We start from the raw sequence: 19,409 nt of genomic DNA on the forward strand, positions 1-19,409 counted from the left end.
AAATATGTTGCTATGAGCCAAAACAGGCCCCTTACAAACCCCATCTCACATTTAGCTTTAAAAAAAATTGCATTTTTTTTTTCAAGCTTCCAGGCAGTAGGTGACACAAAGCAGACCAGTTAACACATCCCGTGATTAATAAGGCAAATAGCATAAGTGAACCTTTTTTGGGACTCATCGAAGATTACAGATGAGATTAAATTTTCTTTTCAAAGATAACCCATGAATATGATTTTTTTTTTAATGGGTCGTGCATGAATAATAATGTGAGATCCCATCAAACAAATGATGAGAGTCACTGCCAGCAAGAGACCACCTACCTCAAGATACAAGAAGGCCCTCGCTCAGCATTGATTTTTATGTCAAGTTCCCTTTGGATTTGGAAGTGTGAGGGGCAAGGCTTGAGGGTCCCAATGGGCGGAACAATGTTTTCTTGCTGTTCACTCCTCCATCCACTCTGGTCCCCTGAGCCAGTCTCATTTTAGAGCTTGTTGCAACTGGGGAAGTCCAGCAATTGACGTCCAAATGAGGACCATCACAATTTCTTTGAAAAAGAAAAAGAAAAAAAAAAACATAACTTTAAAAAGGCATGTGCAGATATGCATTTGGGTATCAGGTTTCTTTGCTTCCCTTTGTTAAGGCTGAAAGGACCAGGCCTTCAATGAATATTCGCCACGGGGGCGGCTCCTACCAAACCTAACCATCAAGGAAGCTCTCATTACTGTCATCAGTCATTACATCAAGACTTTCCTGGGCCTCCAGAGGGAGATACGCGGCCCTGAGAACTCGAGTGGGACCAAAGATGGCAAGTTTTTTTTTCTCTTCCTCTCTGCCCTGGGCCCATCTTTGAGATCTGGGGTCTTTTAAGTCGTTATGCATTTCAATTCTCCCCGCATCTGTTTTCAGCATCACTATCAAAACAACATACTGTCTCTTCCAATACTCTGGAGATTATGCAAAATGATGAAAAATAAACGAAGCTACCACTCAGAGTATTCTGAGTAGTTTCGATAAATATTATCCATGGTAATATAAATTTAAAATGGGGCCAGCAATAAATTATCAATTGGTTGTAAAGTGAAGCTCGATTATTAGAATTTCAACTGCAACGGCACTGAGGGCTTTACAAATTAATTCAATATGGTGTCGTCAGCATCAGAGTGAGCTATTTGGTGGGGCGCAAACTTTTGGAAAAATATTAATTAAAAATTGACATGGGCTCCACAGCTATTCTAGGTCAAACCCAGAGAGTTAAGAAATTACGAGACAGAATCAACTTTTAGCTAGCATGATCTTAAGTCAGTGTGGACCTTCTGAAAGGCCATTCTAGTTACAAGGCTTGCCCTAAGACAACAGGACGGCAATTTTGGTTGGGCACTAGGGACCACTTGGGTGTGCCTCATGTTCAACTTGGTCTTTCTTCCACCTAAAGGACCATAAAATAATCCCCAATACGTAACTAGCTTAATGTGCCGAGATAACTAACCTGGAAAATTAGTGTACAATATTGAAACTACTAGCCTTTGGGGATCTAGACTTGGCATGTAATTGATGACTTTAGGGGGGTGTGAGTGCAGTAGTGGCATCCCTGTCAAATGATGCGTGATCAATGGCAGTCCCCTTGGAATCGCAATAGTCCCCAACCATCTACAAATCATTGATTCGGGTCAAATTTTTTAAATTGATTCTTGAAAACTTCTGCCATCTTCATCTCATCTTCTTTGCTTTGCTTACAATTCCTCCAATCAGCTCTATCTGCCATGTTCAGCAACCCAGCAAGAACCTACAAAATGTTCCAAACACTCATCACCCTATGAGAAAACAGTTCAATGCCATTTACATTTAAAAGTACATAGAAGCCTATGAGACATAACAATTTATATTCAATGCAATTCAATACAATAAGTTGCAAGATGCCACATTTAACAATTGAAACTGGTATCTTACTTCACGTCCAAATTGTACAGGGAATTTCTCATTATCCTCAATAGCATGTGACAGTATTGTGCCATCAGGGAGTTCCACATAGAAGAAACTGATTTTATCATCAAACTGTGCCCTCAACGATTTTCTCCCTTCAGAATCATTATTACCTGCCATCAAGAGAAATATTAGAAGAAGCCAAGTACAAACAACTGTAGACTGAACTGCCAATTCAAACTGAATAATATTACCTTCATACATAATAAACAAAAGTTGTATTTTCCTTTTGGTGTGCAGATGTGGGATGGAGGGGAGATTGTATACTGCTCAACATGCATATTATTTAGAACATGGAACAGGAAATTCTTTTTATTGCATGCTCATTCAGGTAGTCATGTATGTGCGAGTTATTTGTATGGCCTCAACTGCCAAAGTAGCTTGACACCCAAATCTCGGGCATATTGACATTCAAAAATTGAAGATTATAACTAGTTAAATTTTGAATGTTTGAATCATTGTAAGATAAAATATTTTGGAGAGTTGATTACACATCTGGAGGTGCAGCAACAAAGCGGTGTCAAGACAAAACAGATTACATGGAGAGATAGCAGTATCCATTAGTCAATAAAACTCAACTTAGATGCACTCTTATTAGAAAAACCAAACTTACTTTTGGTGGTCACAAATTGAAACCCCAGCTTTTCAGCAGCTAAAATAAATATATTTTTAACAGCAGAAGCCCTAGATAGTGGAATAGGAACAGCCTGCAAAAAAAGAATAGATTATCAAAATAAGCATTCACCAACAGAAGACTAAAAGCAAATCTACAAAAAGAGGAGGGAAAAGAGATTCTGCAAACCAACATAGAAAAGTTAAAGCTCCTCTGTGCTTATTGTTTACCGAAAAAATAAAAAATAAAAAATGGTTTAAGGATTCTCTATGAAATTGATGAAAACTGATGTCATAGCATCCTAAATTAATTACTAAATATTCATTGTTGCACTTGCACAATGAGCATATGAAAAAAAGAGGTCAACCCTGTACCCACATATTGTTCTGCATCCAGTGACCAAAACTGATGCAGCGATATGTTCACATAAATCCATGTATACAGAAGCATTTTGACTAGGTTCTTGAATTTTCCAAAAACCCCCAATATATTCCAACTTCTTTATCATAGAAATAAAACATAAATTTATTACCAAACATTTTAACAACTACCAAACACCCTGAACAAGGTGAATAGTTCCTGATTTTTTCAAAAATTCCCCAAGTATTTGAAATGACTATGGATTGGAAACTCTTTGCTTATTTTATTACCATGCATTCACTTTCTAACTTTCAAGTTCGATTTAGGATTTATCTTCAAAATTTTCCTGATACCTCATTCCAATTCCTCATTACGTCACTAGGCATGGAAATATGGAAACAGAGTCTATATACATATTGGAAAAAAAGAAACATCTCAAACATATTTTTCCCGAAAATAAAAAATAAAAAGAAAATTTTTTTTTTGATAGATAAACATAGAAAAATTTTCATTAAAAGAGGGTAGCAAGAAGGCAACCCGAAGCATACAGGGAGTATACACGAGAAGCCCCAAAAACAAAAAGCACAAAGAAGCTTACACTCACCAACCCTCAATTAGAGCCCAACCAATCTACAAAGCTAAATAAGGAACGGGGCTCTCCATCTAACCAAGACTTCGTCCAAGAGAAAAGATTACAAACGAAGGAGACTTTCAATCTTTGGATCGACAAAGCCTCATTATCAAACACTATCCTATTTCTTTCTTTCCACATCGTCCAAAATAAACAAAGGGGGGCTGCCCGCCAGATTTTCCCACGCTTCTTGTCTACAATATACATAAATAAATGTTTTTTGATCGGCAATATATGTAAATTAAATATTAACTCACCTCAAAATTGATTGAGCTAATCAGAAACCTTACAATGTGAATTTTGAGAACACAAAACCAACAGAAGAAACACATAAGATTAAGGTTTTCAGAATATTGACAACCATGTCAATGACAAAACCCACCTTCTCTTTCCTTTTCCTTTCTTATTTGCTTGGAATAAGTGCACTAAAATGACATCTTCAGTTGCTCTTAGTTCAACGAATGGTATCAAATAGCCATGTAGAAAACGTATGGAACCAAAACATTATCTAAAAATCTTTGAGTAGTTTAAACTTGAAGTGAAAAAGGGACTTCAATAAGAATTTTGTGCATTCATAAGAATGAGATAGAAAGAAAAAGAATAGAGAGGGGGTTGGGGAGTGGTAACAATTATATCAACTTGTAAGCAACTCAATAAATCCAAGGGGTGGAAGAAGATGGTTTGTTGTGGAGTCTAAATCTTTTGAGTTTTTGATTGATGTTGTAGGAGGAAAGTTGAGAGGGTGCATTTGGGAGAGATGCAGAGGACTAACCTCTTGGATCAGATTTGGGGATGCAAGCCTTAGTTGTTTGTTGGCTGGAGTTGAGACTTGCTGTAGAGGTAGTGTTGATAGAAGTTGGTCCCTCGTCTGGGAGGAGGAGAGAAGGAAGTATAGTTTGGAGCGTCGTTCAAATGAGGCGGGAAGATTTCTCCTTTGCTCTGTTCGTGATCTAGAGGCAAAATGTTTTTGCCTAATTTTTCCAGAAGGGAAAGGGTTGTTTGGTGGTTGGAATATTTTGGCAAAGAAGTTGAGAGAGGTTGGGGTAGTTCCCACTGGAGGTTTAAAGGATCCTTTTTTCCATTGAGGTACTTATGAAGGAAAATGAGCTAATACCAAGGACCTATGCAGATGTTGCAAAATCGAAAACGGATAGGTTAGGAGATAAGGTATGGCTGGAGTTGGGAAGGAGGGAGATGCGTGGAAGACTAGAGCAGGATCACTGTTTAGTGGGTAGATGGGAAAATGTTTCGACCCCTTTCCCCGAGTTGGATTTTCTGAAAAATTAGGTTGTTCAAGCTTGGCTCCTCAAAGGGAGGTTGAACATAATTGTGTTGGGAAGAGGACTCTTGCCTTTTGAGTTTGAGTTGTTAAGTGAGGTCGAGCGTGTTCTTGCCAGAGGGAAGAGAAGAGTGAAAGACAATGTCTTATTTATGGAAAAATGGCACCCGGAGGTGGGGTGCTTTTGTAATGGAACCAAAGCTAATGAGGCTTAGGTGAGAATGTTGGGTCTTCCTCTTCATTTTTTGGAGCCGCGAGGTGTTTAAATTGATAGGTGATGGTTGTGGTGGTTTCATAGCAGTGGACGAAAACACAGATTCTATGGCAGAGTTGCAATGAGCTAGAATTTTGGTGAAGATGGTTGGTAGGGACTTACCTACCTCTGTTCAGATTGTGGTTGGGTCGAGATGTTTCTCAGTCCATCTGTGGTGGGAATCCCCGTCTTGGTTTTCTCAGGTGGTGCCGACGAGAAGGATTCTTAGGGAGGGGGTTCCAATGGTTGAAGAAAAGTAGGAGGAAGACCACGTGTCGCGTGCAGTGTTGGAGAAGGAGGTTCAGTCCAAGGTGAAGACTGGAGTACAAGTTGTGCCGCCCTGTGGAAGTTCTTCAAAAAGTGCTACAGGCTTTTCCTTTGAGTACTCTGCAAGGGGGTATGGTCCTAAGGGGATTGATGGAGAAAAAAGCCTAAAGAATGGGGGTCAAGGTGCAGGAAGTGTAGCCAAAGTGGGTGGCCATGGTTCTAGGCCTGAAGAACTTAAAATTGGGCTTGCTCTTTGGGAGGCCCAGAATAGAAGTGGGCTAGGGGAGGGTTGTCACGAGACTGCTAATGTGGAGGCCCCACTGCAAGGGATGGATAGCGAGCCAAGGCCCATCCTGTTAAAAGGATGGGTAGTAGGTTGTGAAGAGAGGCCCTTCTTCCTGAAGGCTTCTTTAGTGGGCTGCGAGGGGTTGTCTGAAATGGGCTTTGGGCCTGGAGTAGGGGGCTTAAAAGGAGATAGGGCTCTTTCCTCTTCGGCGGTGGTGGAGATGGAAGTTAGGGCTTCAGAGGAGGATTCACGCGCTCAAGTTAGAAAGGATAACGGGCTCGCTTGCTTTCTCGAAGGGGCTATGAAGGAATCGGAGGCTCTTACGGCGAACGCTAGAGCGGAGATCACTGATGAAGCGTTGGTAGTCGAGGCGTCCAGGTATGATTCCTTTCCCACTGTCTTTGGGGGGGATCGAGACATCTTCTCTTCTTTTCCTTCCTCTAGGTTTGATCGGGCTTTGGTGGTGGGAGATTTTTCTGGCTCAGGAGGGGTGGACATCGTTGAAGAAGTTGGGTTTCAAGCACTGTTGTGTGATGTGTTGACGGATGGAAGTTCGTAGGTGATGGAAACATAGAGGGAAAAGTCTTTGGTTGAGATTAGAGTAAGGAGGAAGTTGTTGAGCCCGAGTTTGTTGAGGCAATGCAGGAAAGGGAGGGTTTTGGCAGTAGTTGGGATGATAGTAGTCTGGCAAAGTTTAGCAAATCTTTGGGGTTTACGACAGAAGGTGTTGAAGGGGAAATCCTAAAATTGCTTCTAAGATTGAAAAACATAAGAGACCAAGGTAAGAAGAGGGGAACTTTAGGGACGACTAGGTTTGATCGAGAAGTAAAAAAGTTAGAATGTTCAATTAATTATGATGGAGTGAGCAAGAAGAATGGTATGGACAAAAGAGGAGGGGATAGAACTCTGTGTTTTAAATGAAGATTAAGATCTTATCTTGGAATGTTCGAAGGGTAAATGACAAAAATAAGAGGAAAATAATTAAAGCTTTAATAAGTTCCCAAAAAGTGGATTTGGTATGTCTGCAAGAGACTAAAATGACAGAGATGTCTTTAGGGGTGGTGCGTAGTCTAGGAGTGGGGACATTTTTAGAGTAGGGAGCCTTGAATGCTTGGGGTGCAACGGGAAGGGTGGTAGTTTTCTGGGATAACAGAGTGTTGGAGTTGGTAAGGATGGATGTGGGTCTTTTCTCCATTTCCTGTCGATTCAAAAATTGTAAAGATGGTTTCGTATGGATTTTTTTAGGAGTGTATGGTCCTACTATGAAAAGATATAGAGAATTTTTTTGGGAAGAGTTAGGGGCCATTCGCAGGCTTTGAAATGACCCTTGGTGCATTGGAGGAGACTTCAATATGATCAGATTTCCAAATGAGCATAAAAGAGGAGGGAGGGTGTCTCCTTTAATGAGAAGATTCTCGGAGGTGATCAATGATCTGGATTTGAGGGATCTTCCTTTTTAAGGGGGCCCGTTTACTTGGAGTGGTGGGTTGAATAGCCAAGCCATGTCAAGACTAGATCGGTTTTTGGTGTCAAAGGACTGGGAGGGCCATTTCAATGGGGTGGTGCAATGTACTCTTCCTAGGCCAGTGTCTAATCACTTTCCCATCCTGTTGGATGGGGGAGGGGGCCAACCCCTTTTCAGTTCGAAAACATGTGGCTGAAGGAGGAGGGTTTTAAGGATCTGCTAAAAGGGTGGTGGCAAGGTTTAAGTTTTAGTGGATCCTTTAGCTTCATCCTTGCAGAGAAATTAAAGGCTCTGAAGGCTATTTTAAAATTTTGGAACAAGGATGTTTTTGGGAAGATAGGGGTGAATAAGAGATTGGCCTTGGACAAAGTGGCTTTATGGGATGATTAGAAGAAGTTGCGTTCTTTATCTTTGGAGGAGCTGGAAGCTAGAAAGAAAGCAAAGGGGGATTATAAGAAATGGGCTCTTATGGAGGAGATTTCTTAGAGACAAAAATCAAGAGAAGTGTGGTTGAGGGAGGGTGACAGAAATACGGACTTCTTTCATAGGATGGCCAATTCCCATAGAAGGAGAAATTGTTTGTCTAAGATTAAAATAAATGGAATCTGGTTAACAGAAGAGCAGGATATTAAGGGGGGTATGGTTAGTGCTTTCAAGAACCTTCTGACAGATCTTGGTGATTGACATCCATCTTTAGAAGGTTTGGAATTTGATAGAATTGACGTTGAGGAAGCAGCTAGATTGGAGGAAATATTTACAGAGGAAGAGGTTGTTTTCGCTCTCTCAGATCTGAACAGGGATAAGGCTCCGAGTCCAGATGGATTCTCTCTTAGTTTCTGGTAGTTTTGCTGGGATTTTGTGAAATAAGAGGTTATGGGTTTTTTGAAAGAGTTCCATGAGCATGGTAGATTTGTAAGGAATTTGAATTCCACTTTCTTGGTTCTAATTCCAAAAAATCTAGGCGTGGAGGACCTTAGAGATTTCAGACCGATTAGTTTGGTGGGAGGCTTGTATAAACTGTTGACAAAAGTACTAGCTAATAGGCTTAAGAAGGTAGTAGGAAAGGTGGTGTCTTCAGCTCAAAACGCTTTCGTTGAAGGAAGACAAATTCTTGATGCTGCCTTAATTGTCAACAAGGCAATAGACTCTTTGTTGAATCGGAATGAGAGTGGGGTGTTGTGCAAGTTGGATATAGAAAAGGCATATGATCACTTAAACTGTAATTTTTTGTTGTTTGTGATGCAAAGAACGGGTTTTGGGGAGAAGTGGACTGGTTGGATTTCCTGGTGTATTTCCACAACAACATTTTCAGTTTTGATCAATGGCACCCCATCGGGATTCTTCAACAGTTCAAGGGGGCTGAGTGAAGGGGATCCACTTTCTCCCTACTTATTTGTGATCCGGATGGAGGCTCTTAGTAGACTCATATTTAGAGCAGTGAGGAGGGGTATCTTTCAGGTTGCAAGATAAAGGGAAGAAGTGGTGATGGGGTTTTGGTCTCTCATTTTTTGTTCGCTGATGATACTTTAGTCTTTTGTGAAGCTTCCCAAGATCAAATGACTTACTTAAGCTAGTTGTTGATGTGGTTTGAAGTCATCTCAGGTTTGAGAATCAATTTGGATAAGAGTGAAATTTTGTCGGTGGGGAGAGTAGAGAATCTGGAGGTTTTAACTCTTGAGGTTGGTTGTAAAGTGGGAAAGTTGCCAACTTCTTACTTGGGGCTTCCTTTGGCTGCGCATCATAAGTCCATGGCTGTTTGGGATGGGGTGGAAGAGAGATTTCGGAAAAGGCTTGCCATGTGGAAAAGACAATTTATCTCTAAAGGAGGGAGAATCACCTTATTCAAAGCACACTGTCTAGTATGCCCATCTATTTGATGTCCTTATTGCGGATTCCAAGAGTGGTTAGTTCAAGATTGGAAAAGACTCAAAGGGATTTTTTGTGGGGAGGGGGTGCTTTGGAGAGGAAGCCTCATCTAGTAAAGTGGGATACTGTATGTTTGGACAAAAGGAAGGGTAGTTTGGGAGTTAGATGACTTTCTACTCTCAATAGGCCCCTTTTATGTAAGTGGAACTGGTGTTTTGTGAATGAAAGGGAAACTCTTTGGAGGAATGTCATTAGTAGGAAGTTTGCGGAGGAAGAAGGGGGGTTGGTATACTAGAGAAGTTAGGTAGGGTTTTGGAGTAGGCTTATGGAAGGAAATAAGGAAGGAAGGGTCTCTTCTGCATAACAAAGTTGTATTTTTTGTGGGGGATGGTAGAAAGGTGAAATTTTGGAAAGATAATTGGTGTAGGAACTTCGCTCTTTGTAATTCTTTTCCCTCTTTGTATGCATTTGCATCTTATAAAGAGGCTTGGCTAGTGGAGTTGCGGGACTCTTCGGGAGAGGAAGGGGTTTAGAGCCCTAGGTTCTCTAGGCCCTTCAATGATTGGAAGGTGGAGGAGGTGGAGAGATTATTTTCAACAATCCGGGGAAGGAGGCTTAATCCTCTTTTGGAAGATAGAGTGTTGTGGAAAGAGACTAAGGATGGGATTTTCTCAGTTAATTCTCTTTATAGTGCTCTAGTTTCAAGAAGTGTTGTTTAGTTTCCTAATAGCATTATTTGTAGTCCCTGTGTTCCTACCAAAGTGGGTTTTTTTTGCTTGGGAAGCCTCTTGGGGTAAGGTGTTAACTTTGGATCAACTTAAAAAGAGGGAGTGGATTTTAGCTAATAGATGTTTCCTTTGTTGTGTGGAAAAAGAGTCTATCGATCATATTTTTATTCATTGCACTAAGGCAAGAGTTTTATGGGAGTTATTGTTTGCTCTTTTTGGAGTTATTTGGGTTCTTCCTCTTTTGGTAAGAGATACCCTTCTTGATTGGCGTGGTTCTAATATGGGCAAGAAGTGTAGAAAGGTGTGGAAGGCAACCCCTTTGTGTCTTTTTTTGGGCGGTTTGGAGGAAAGAAATAGGATTGCATTTGAAAACGAGGAACTTTCGATTCATAGGTTGAAAAATTCTTTTGTATGTAATCTTTGGTTTTGGACTAAGTCAGTTGTAAATGAAGGTCCTCTTCCTTTATTCAGTTTTTTTTATTGGTTGGGTTCTAAATGAGGGCTGGTGATTTTTGTATCTCCTCTTCTTTTGTTCATGCCTTCTGACGCCTCTTGTATAGGGTATGCTTTTGGGTCAGCCTTAAGGTGCCCTTTTTCCAATATATTTTTTTCTCTGTGTCTTTACTTATAAAAAATAAATAAATCCAAGACAAAAGGTTGCCATCATTTCATTAAGCATATGTAGAAGACACTAAAAGCAAATTTCTTTTACCTGAATATTAGCATGAGTGCCACGTTTGAAGATCCACTCAAAGAAAACAACCTCCTTCCCTTGTGTCCTGAAATACATCTTCAAACTCTTCTGAAATCTATCTAGCTCTATCTCGCACTCCGGGGGCAAAGAAAGGGTATTAGCTGAATGCTCAACAGGTATTACCAGTACTTGGTCCTCAACGAGTGGGCCTTTAGCTAGTGCACAGTAGTAACTTTCTCCTATGCTGATGATTAAATGTGATTCCACATCAGGGCTCGACAAACAGAACCAACAGCGTTTTGACCTGAAACTTATTTGCAAGAAGAATCATTACTTCCAAGCAATGGAATTAAATACAATGAAAAAACCATAATTAAGAAAATAAGAAAATAAGCCGATTAAAATTTGGAAAACCATCAATTATCTAAGAATCAAAATAATCATCAATTTGCATTGACTTGTCTCTCAGCAAATTAGAAAGATTGATTAGATCAATGAAAAACCAACCTGGTAGACTTGGCATTTTCAGATCCAGACCTCCTGCTAGCAAAACCCTCATCTTCATCCTGTAAGCTGTGCTTAAAGTTGCAATCTGGACCCCTTTCACATTTGCCCTTGTTAATAAAATCAAAACAAACCCCCCTCATGTATTGTTCCCTTGCTTCTGTGTCGTGCAGAAAGTTGCATTTGTTCCCACGTGGACAAGACCCAGAAGATACAAATTTAAAACACAGCTTATCACCATCTCCAGCTCCATGTTTTTGCCGTTTTTGGGAGACATCATAACGCCAATATTGTGTGTCAGAAATACTGTCACTTGGTCTCTTTGTTGCTTGATTAGTGGGAGCTGTCTCTTCAATAATTTTATAAGGAAATAAGGTGGTATTTGGTGGCTTCATGGAAATCTCAGCCGAAGACATTGTAGATGCTGGAATGGGAGAAATGGCATGAATAAATTTCTGAGAAGCAGAACCAGGAACCAAAGGTTATAGAATGCCTACAACCTAAATATAAATGCAACAAAGTAAAAGTTGAAGTGCAAGTCAGACATATTTATTCAAAAAAAGCACAACACATATTTGAGTTAGTTCATAGTTTGGACTGGGCAGAATATTCAGAAGCATAGATTCAAGAATGTAGTTAGCCTTGAAGAAAGGGCAAGAACCAGAAATAAAAGAACAGTAAATATGAAGGCAATGGGGGAAGTAGCACTTATCCAAAGGTAGGTGCTTAAAGCAATTGGAACCCCATTTTTTGTTGTTGGGTTGGGGGGGCGCTAAGCAGAGGACTTGAAAATATTTAAAGGAATCTTTTGGAGTAAAATAATAAGATAAATCCCATGTTTTAAATTTGGTTTCCATCCAATTGGTTCAACACTTGTGATTTACATTACTTTTCTCCTCCTTTTATCATAATCCACCATGCTTGATGCCAATGTGTATATTTTATGTTTCTCTTATTATCTACTTTTCATATTGTATCCATTAATTAATTGATTGATCGCTAAAGTTGTCTCCACTGGATAACCTAACCCCCGGATCTATCTTTAGTTTGCAAATCTATACCTTTTTGAGAGTTATTTAAGATCTTCTAGGATCCCAACCACTTAGGATTTAATTTCTTATTTATTTTCCCTTTTAAAAAAATAAAATAAGTAGTGAACTCGAAATCAAGGAAAAAATCAATATCAATTTCCCAAATAAATAAATTCAAAAAAGTAAAAAATAAAAAATAAAATAGAAGTGTGTAGCACCAATGCTTTGCAAGGTCCACAAAATAGTGACTTGGTTGGGGATGGTCAAAAGGTCAAACCTTGAACACAAGTGAGACATATTTGACAATTGATTAATTAGTTGATAGATACTCTCCCATGTGCCTCTTTTGTATATTACTTTATCATCTTCTTTGGTGTGAGCAAGTTAGAACTGTGATATATTGGATTTATATTTGGGTGGATAAGGTTCCAACCAAAGTTGCTTTTTTTGCTTAGGAGGCCACATGGGAGAAGATCCTAACTTTGGATAGGCTCTAAAGATGGGGCTGTCACCTTCTTAATCGTTGTTTTTTGTGTGGTTGTGAAGAGGAAAATGTAAATCATATTCTTTTACACTGTATAGTGGTCAGGGTCCTCTGGGAGATCGTCCTTACCTTGTTTGGGGCTCATTGGGTGTTCCCAGAGATAGTCAAAGAGGTGTTACTTAGTTGGAGGGGCCACTTTGTGGGGAAAAAGAGGAAAAAGATTTGGAATTCAATCCCGTTGTGTATTTTTTGGACGGTATGGAAGGAAAGAAATAGATTAGCCTTTAGGGGGGGCTCTTTAGCTATACAGAAGTTGAAAAATTCTTTTGTATGTAATTTGTGGAATTGGGCTAGGGTGTATATGGGAGAGGAGTCCTTTTCGCTTTTAGGTTTTTTGGAATGGTTTGCCGTTTCTTAAGGGGTGGTGAGGTTTTTGTTCATGTGTTTTTGTTTCTAGGCTGCTGTGTATACTACCTGTATGCTTTGTGGCTTTCCGCCCTTTAATATATTTGCGCTCATTTATCAAAAAAATATTTATTGCATAACCGTATGACTTCTTGTGTTTTCTTTTATATCTTGATTGTGCACTACTTGCTCTTTTTTTTGGGTAAGTAAAAGAGTGTATTAATAAATGCTGAAGGCACACAAGAGTACATAGGTCATATACAAAGAGCACTAAATGAAAAAAAAAAAAAAAAGAGGAAAGAGGGTACACAAAAAAAAAAAAAAAATACTCCCTTCCTCATCCAACCCCCAACCAATCTATAAAATCAAGAAAAAAAAATACTTGCCTTTTCATTTAAGCTAGTGCATGTGGAGCACATATATCGATCCAATTCCGAACAACCAAACTTCACCAATTTATTCCTTGTACTCAGAATGTTGATATATTTTATCATTTGAGATATATTACATATGTATCATTCAAAGGTGTATGTATTATTATTTAGCTTGGTTGGGGTGTTTGGTTGTACCTTTGATTGCTTTTTTGACCAAGCTGGCCAATTGGAAGGAAGTTAAGATTTGGGCTACACAATTGGTGCATTCAGAGAGGTGGGGAAATCCTGGTGACACACCATTGTTGGAGGATTTCTTTAGGTTCAAATGTGTACTAGCTGATAGTTGCATATGGATGGTGTGATCTTTGGAAGACCTATATAGTCTTGGACCAACACGGATACATGTGTGTTAGTGTTGGTTGTTGCTTTTCCTTTTCTTTCATGATTTGATAGGTTGGTTTGGCAGAATGGTTGAATGCATTTAACACCACACACTGTACACCCCTAGAATGATATGGTTGAATGTGAGTCTCATAAGGTGCACAAACCAACAAGGAGCCTACACTTACAGGACACTCCTCTAGAGATAAGAAAGCACCATGGAAGTGATGATCCATACTCATGTGGAAGTCCTCCATCTCTTCGGAGGCATGCAATAAAGTATGCACAATTGATGGGTGTGACTTTTTTGCTAGGGTCCCTTTGCAGCCTACCTTTTAGAGACATCTTCACCCAATAAGATGTGAACCTAGAACCATGACTAAATACTTGCCCACATGTAGGTGCAGTTGTGTACAAGTTTGCAGTAGCAGCACAACAAAGGTTGAGCAGAGCAACATGGATTGAGGATTGATTCAACCTTAATATTCAGAGCAATGAGTCATCAGGATTGGGTTGATTAGATAGGTGAGACAATTATGACATTGAATTTTTTATGGATTTTGAGTTATTTATTGTCTTGGTTCAATACAACTCCAGTTGATCCAGGTGTTCTGGTTTGTTTTTGAGGGGCCTTTAGATTTTGAACTGATATGCGTACTTTGGACTTGCTTGGCATTGTCCAAAATGAATGACAATAATTGCTTGTTTATCTCAAAGACTTGACACTGAAGTTTATTCAAGATCTAATACATTGTGCCATACTGAATGCATTTGATTTAACCTCCAATCCAAAGATCATTCCACTTTTTTCTAAATAAAATGGGAGAAAGCATGATTTGAAAATTAGTATCATTTTCTTAAAGGTAATGATCACCTCGTTTTAAACATAATAAAGAGAGCATAAATTGAAAGTTAAATTAGAAATACATAGTTGAAGCATGAGGTGTTAGATCCACACCAGTGTTGATTCTTTTTGTTCACCTCAATTACCCATTTTGGATTATTTTTGATAAGTAAAGAAAAGTATATATATTAAGAAGAGGCGCTAAAATAGCGGCCCATGATATACAAGATTGATACACTCACCCCCTCACAGCTGAAACAAAAAAACTGTCAGAAAGGATGTACAAAAAACAACCCCACTCTCAACAACAGCCCACCCAATCAATGAAACCAATTAACATCAAAGGACCATCCTTTATAAACATCTTAGTCTCCAACCAAAGAAAGTAATCAATTACCCATTTTGGATTATTGATTAAAAAACTTTTTCAATCATACCTGTAACTACTTGTATATTTTATTTATTGTACACATTTATTGCCTTAAGGTTTTTTATTGTATATCCAAAATTTGTCTTGCCATCTCAGAACCATAAGTCTCATTTGTATCATATGTATGCAGATTAAAAATTTAAGTCTCATTGAGTCAGCAGAAATTTGAGTAACTAGTAGCTGATACTGGTACGCTGATTGAAGCTGAGGATACAGCAGATATGGTAAACAAGCCACGATGGAGAGTTGTGGCCTAGCATGTGCAAATGAAGCAGGCCTCCAAGAATTAAGCACCAATAACTCCAAGCTCTCCCTTCCAGTTGATAGAATCCACCACCTTCTTCCCCTTAGGATTGGAGGAAGAAGCAGTAGTCTCTGTCCATAACCCCATAATGATGCCCTCCTCAACATCAAATTTCGCCTGAACCAATGATATGAAGTCCTGGAAGGGGATGCTCATCAAGTGTCTAGCATATCTTGGTTGTAGATTCCTCAAAACCATTTGAATCCAATTAATCTCCTTGGGCCTTTCAATTATTTCTACCACATTTGACCTCCACCTTGAAATGAATGCTGCTATGGTCTCATTACGAAGCTGTTTGGTAACCTCCAGCTCCCTCCTAGTCACATCTATGTCACTGTTAAAGGTGTACCATGTCAAGAACTTATGGGTCAAGTCCTCCTATGTCTTGATCCTAGATGACTCCAATGAAGCAAACCATCACTGCATGGCTCCACTTAATGGCACAAGAAATAAAGTGGTCAACTGGGCCTCATCCAATCCATGGGCCCTCATCACACAACTGTACAGTCTAAGGTAGATCCTAGGACACCCTATCTCACTATATCCCTACATCTTTGGCATCCTGAACTTTATAGGCAAGTTGGCAGACAATATCATATCTATATCATCCCAAGTCATCATGTGCCCATCAGACATCCTCAATCTCCTTAAATACCCTTTCAGTTTCTTTACTTAAGCCTCATGCTCTACCAACCAGGGATCCTCCATACCATAAGCTACAATGGTTGCAGATATCGGTAATACTGGAGCTGATGGAACCATAACTTCTGAATGATAAATAAAATGGAGGGGCTCTGCAGACTGAACGGCTTGTGGAGCCTGTGCTGGCGGTACTAAAGGGGGTGGCGGTGCAGTCTCTAAACTCTCGTGTCAGGAGTGGGGTTTAAGGCTCTAATCTAGTGGCCTCCACCTTTTCCATCTCTGAGCTGGCCCAAGCAACATCTCATGCATGCAGTTAAGGTAGCGGCTATAATCTCATCAGACATGGTGTCAATGTCTTCAATACTCAAAAACTGATCTAAACTAACTCTTATCAATCCACCCAGTAATCTTGCCCAGAAAGATCTAGCCAGGTGTTTAGAACTTCACTGCTGACTCAATGATTGATACAAACAAGACACATAGTTCTGGGATAGGAAGACAAATTTTGAATATACGATAAAAACCTTTTAAGTCATAAATGTGCCCAATAAGTAAACACATAAAGTGAAACTTCACTCTCTAGCCAATACTATTCCACAGAATGGAGTGGGTCATTACAAAAGTAATTGATAAGGACTAGAATTAACATTCACAATAAGTTTATTATCATATCAAAGCAATGACAAGATGGTGGAAATTGTAGAAAGTTAGTTGAGAATGAGAATCAAAACCTGTTTATCTTTATTTCCAACAGGAGCAAGACCTAAAAAGCGGGTTACGTGCACAGCATCAAGATTGGAGTATGGTTCTCGATCATAGAATATGCCCTTTGTACCAGCAATGTGATAGCTATTGCACAAGACAACCTCTGATCAGAACAATTACTAATTTTTCATACTACAAATAGTAATCAACATACAAATTTTTCAAATTGATCATAAAGTAGATAGAAAGCAAATAAATGGCAAAATTTCCAAATATCAGCTTCTGCGCGCTCAAACAAAATAGAAACAGCAAAAGAATGAGGAGCAAGAGTCACATCATCAAAATAATCCATCCAAGGTGACGTTACACTAGCCTATTGTATCCGTGGTCTCCTATGATAATAAATTTATCCCTTCGTTTCAAACTCAAATCAACAAAGCCTTATCTCAATTCTTTAAAGTAAGCTACACCAATCTTCCTTGCCACTCCAGTCTATTCAATGTCTAGATAATGACTGCAAATATCCTCATCTTCTACACATGGAAAAAAAGGGGGGTTTCTTTCAAGGCACAGATAATCATTAATAACCATGCTAATTCACTTCAGAGTCTGGGTCCTCCCCCCATGTCACTTTCAAGCTTGGTGAGAACTACTAAACTACAATTTCCCAGAACATTGTTTTTTAAGTGATTCCTAGAAAAAGCAAGTAGCACATATGTTAGTTGCCACCCTTACTTCCAGACCACTGAACTGATGGGGGCAACTTTTGCAGCACATCTGCAACTCAAAGTTTTAAACAAATTAAAAATACAATTAAACTAGAGATGTTCAACACAAGGATTCAACAAAAGAAATAATAATGATGATACATGCTGAATGTAATACCAGCTTGATGCTTACTTATACACTCACATAATTCTTATGGCAAATAAGAATTAAATTGGAATACAAAAAGGGAACCTAGTTTACAAAATGCATGCACAATGATGATCATGCTGAATGCAATACCAGCTTGAAGCTTACATACACATTCACATGATTTTTATGGCAAATAAGAACTAGATTGGAAGACAAAAAAGGAACCTAGTTTACAAAATGCATGCACAATAACCTATCATCACTTACCGAGGTTTAATTTCCCCTACTAGCTCCGATATGGCAGAATCACAACCTGATGAATCTGAGATTCCTGGAGGAATATTAGATGTAACAGCCCCTTTTGTGACACCACTGGGCCATTCATTAGTGATATCCAATTAAGAAAAGCAAACTCATAACAAACTAGATATTAAGGAGTTAATTTCAAGGCAAAGAAATGACCAAGGCTTCAAGGATATGTTAAGAACAAATCAACTATTCCAGACTCATCTGCCAATGCCCGCAATGCATCAACATCATCTTGACTGTATTTTCCAAATTGCTGACCATCCAATGAACGCCTACCAGAAATGTAGACCACAGATAACCCTGAATATAATTACAGAAAATCAGATAAGAAAAAAAAAAGAAAATAAGAAAAAGGCAAATGCAACACCATTAGCATGCATCCCAGGTAAAATAGATTAAATAACTTTCAGGTAACCATTCAATGATGTTTTCTCCATACTGGTATCGAAATTATGAAGTATCAACTAATCAATTACAACAATAAGCAATGGGCCATGCTCTTTTGTCTAATGCTGTTGAAATGCAAACTGGTATTCACTATAAACTCCGGCAGTTTGTGAAGCAGTTGACTAAATAGTAAACTCAGAAGCAAAAGAGCCAAACTCATCAACTTAAATAAACTAAAGCACTGTTGTTGGTCTCTAAAAAAATGCCCAAACTTGTCAACTTAAACAATCTAAACCCCTTATTGGCCGTCTGAGAAAATGCAGTAAAAGAAACCAAATGAACCGTTTTAAATCTTATGCTTTCCACAATCCAAACCACGAACGCTAGAATTCCTTGATTAAGTAAGCCTAATAAAACTAAATAGGAAGCTATTGAGCTTTTCCTTTTTCACTATCCATAACCACAAAAATCATACGGCCTGTTTGATAATGGAAACGAGTGTTATTTTCTGTTTCCAAAACCACATACAAGGAAAATGAAAGAGGGGCATTTTTGAAAACTGTTTTCTGAAAATGATTCACTTTTAGAAAAAATTTAAAAGAATCGAAACAGCAGCATGCTCATTGTTACATAGTCCCAACTTCTTTTTAACTTTCTCTCTAGTTCCTCGAAACCAAACAGAAGCTAAAGCATAAAGCATTAAAAAAAAAACTCATAATTCATACCATGGAGTGTGAACTTGCCACTGCCTTTCAACCAATACAAATTATCACATATCCTCAAACCATCCATCTTGAACCCTAGATTAGCCGAATCCTTGGAAGCGGCCGAGAGAACTTTGGCCGCACCGATTCCGTAGTCGCCGATAAAGTACGTCGGAAGAGGAATTTGAGAACGTCCTTCAATGTAGTCCATGAACTCCAGGAGCCGCTCCGGCGAGTCCGGGAAGAACTGGCCCACACAGAGAACCGCATCGAATGGACCAGCTGATTTGTTAACCTAATTGAACAATCAAAATCAATAATAAAAAATTGAAAAAAAAAACCCTAGGATACAGACATATATTTATGTAGAGAGAGAGATGACCGATAAGATTCGCTTAACGAGCTGGTTGAGGCGGCCGAGAACATCTCCGCAGAGTAGAATTCTGGGAGGAGCCATGATCGAGGGACACTGAGCTCAGACTCTCGGAGAGGTGTGATGAAAGAGTAGGGGTTGCGATGGGCCGGACTATTGGGCAGGCCCGCTTGGCTTTGAGTTTCTAAGTTTGGGGCTTCACTGAAAATCCAGGCCCAGCCCATTATAGCTGAATTTGTTGTACCTTTTGGT

The 19,409-nt window shown here is 39.2% G+C and overlaps 1 protein-coding gene across 3 annotated transcripts; it reads right to left on the reverse strand.

Moving 5' to 3' along the window:
• Window positions 1-1,066: 1,066 nt before the first annotated feature.
• Window positions 1,067-19,261, reverse strand: LOC117925548 (zinc finger CCCH domain-containing protein 64). Of its 3 annotated transcripts, XM_034844584.1 has the most exons (11): window positions 19,167-19,261; window positions 18,806-19,079; window positions 17,864-17,993; window positions 17,652-17,771; window positions 16,553-16,670; window positions 10,930-11,381; window positions 10,606-10,732; window positions 10,441-10,518; window positions 2,594-2,687; window positions 1,948-2,093; window positions 1,067-1,783 (listed from the first exon to the last, which is right to left on the reverse strand). In XM_034844584.1, the coding sequence occupies exons 1-11, from the start codon at window positions 19,239-19,241 to the stop codon at window positions 1,655-1,657; spliced, it is 1,743 nt and encodes a 580-aa protein (XP_034700475.1). In that variant the 5' UTR covers window positions 19,242-19,261; the 3' UTR covers window positions 1,067-1,654. The 3 variants fall into 3 exon arrangements, with proteins under 3 accessions (XP_034700475.1, XP_034700474.1, XP_034700473.1); XM_034844583.1 differs by having other exon boundaries at window positions 10,441-10,726; XM_034844582.1 differs by having other exon boundaries at window positions 10,441-10,732.
• Window positions 19,262-19,409: the final 148 nt, after the last annotated feature.

This window comes from Vitis riparia, chromosome 11 (assembly GCF_004353265.1).
Source record: "Vitis riparia cultivar Riparia Gloire de Montpellier isolate 1030 chromosome 11, EGFV_Vit.rip_1.0, whole genome shotgun sequence".
Classification (NCBI taxonomy): Eukaryota; Viridiplantae; Streptophyta; class Magnoliopsida; order Vitales; family Vitaceae; genus Vitis; species Vitis riparia.

Coding starts and splice junctions, on each gene's coding strand:
- LOC117925548 (XM_034844582.1), bottom strand. CDS start 19,241: ATGGCTCCTCCCAGAATTCTACTCTGCGGAGATGTTCTCGGCCGCCTC. Junction 11,382..16,552: donor TTGGAAATAAAGATAAACAG/GTTTTGATTCTC, acceptor TCTGCTTCTCAG/AAATTTATTCATGCCATTTC. Junction 1,784..1,947: donor CTGTACAATTTGGACGTGAA/GTAAGATACCAG, acceptor AACATTTTGTAG/GTTCTTGCTGGGTTGCTGAA.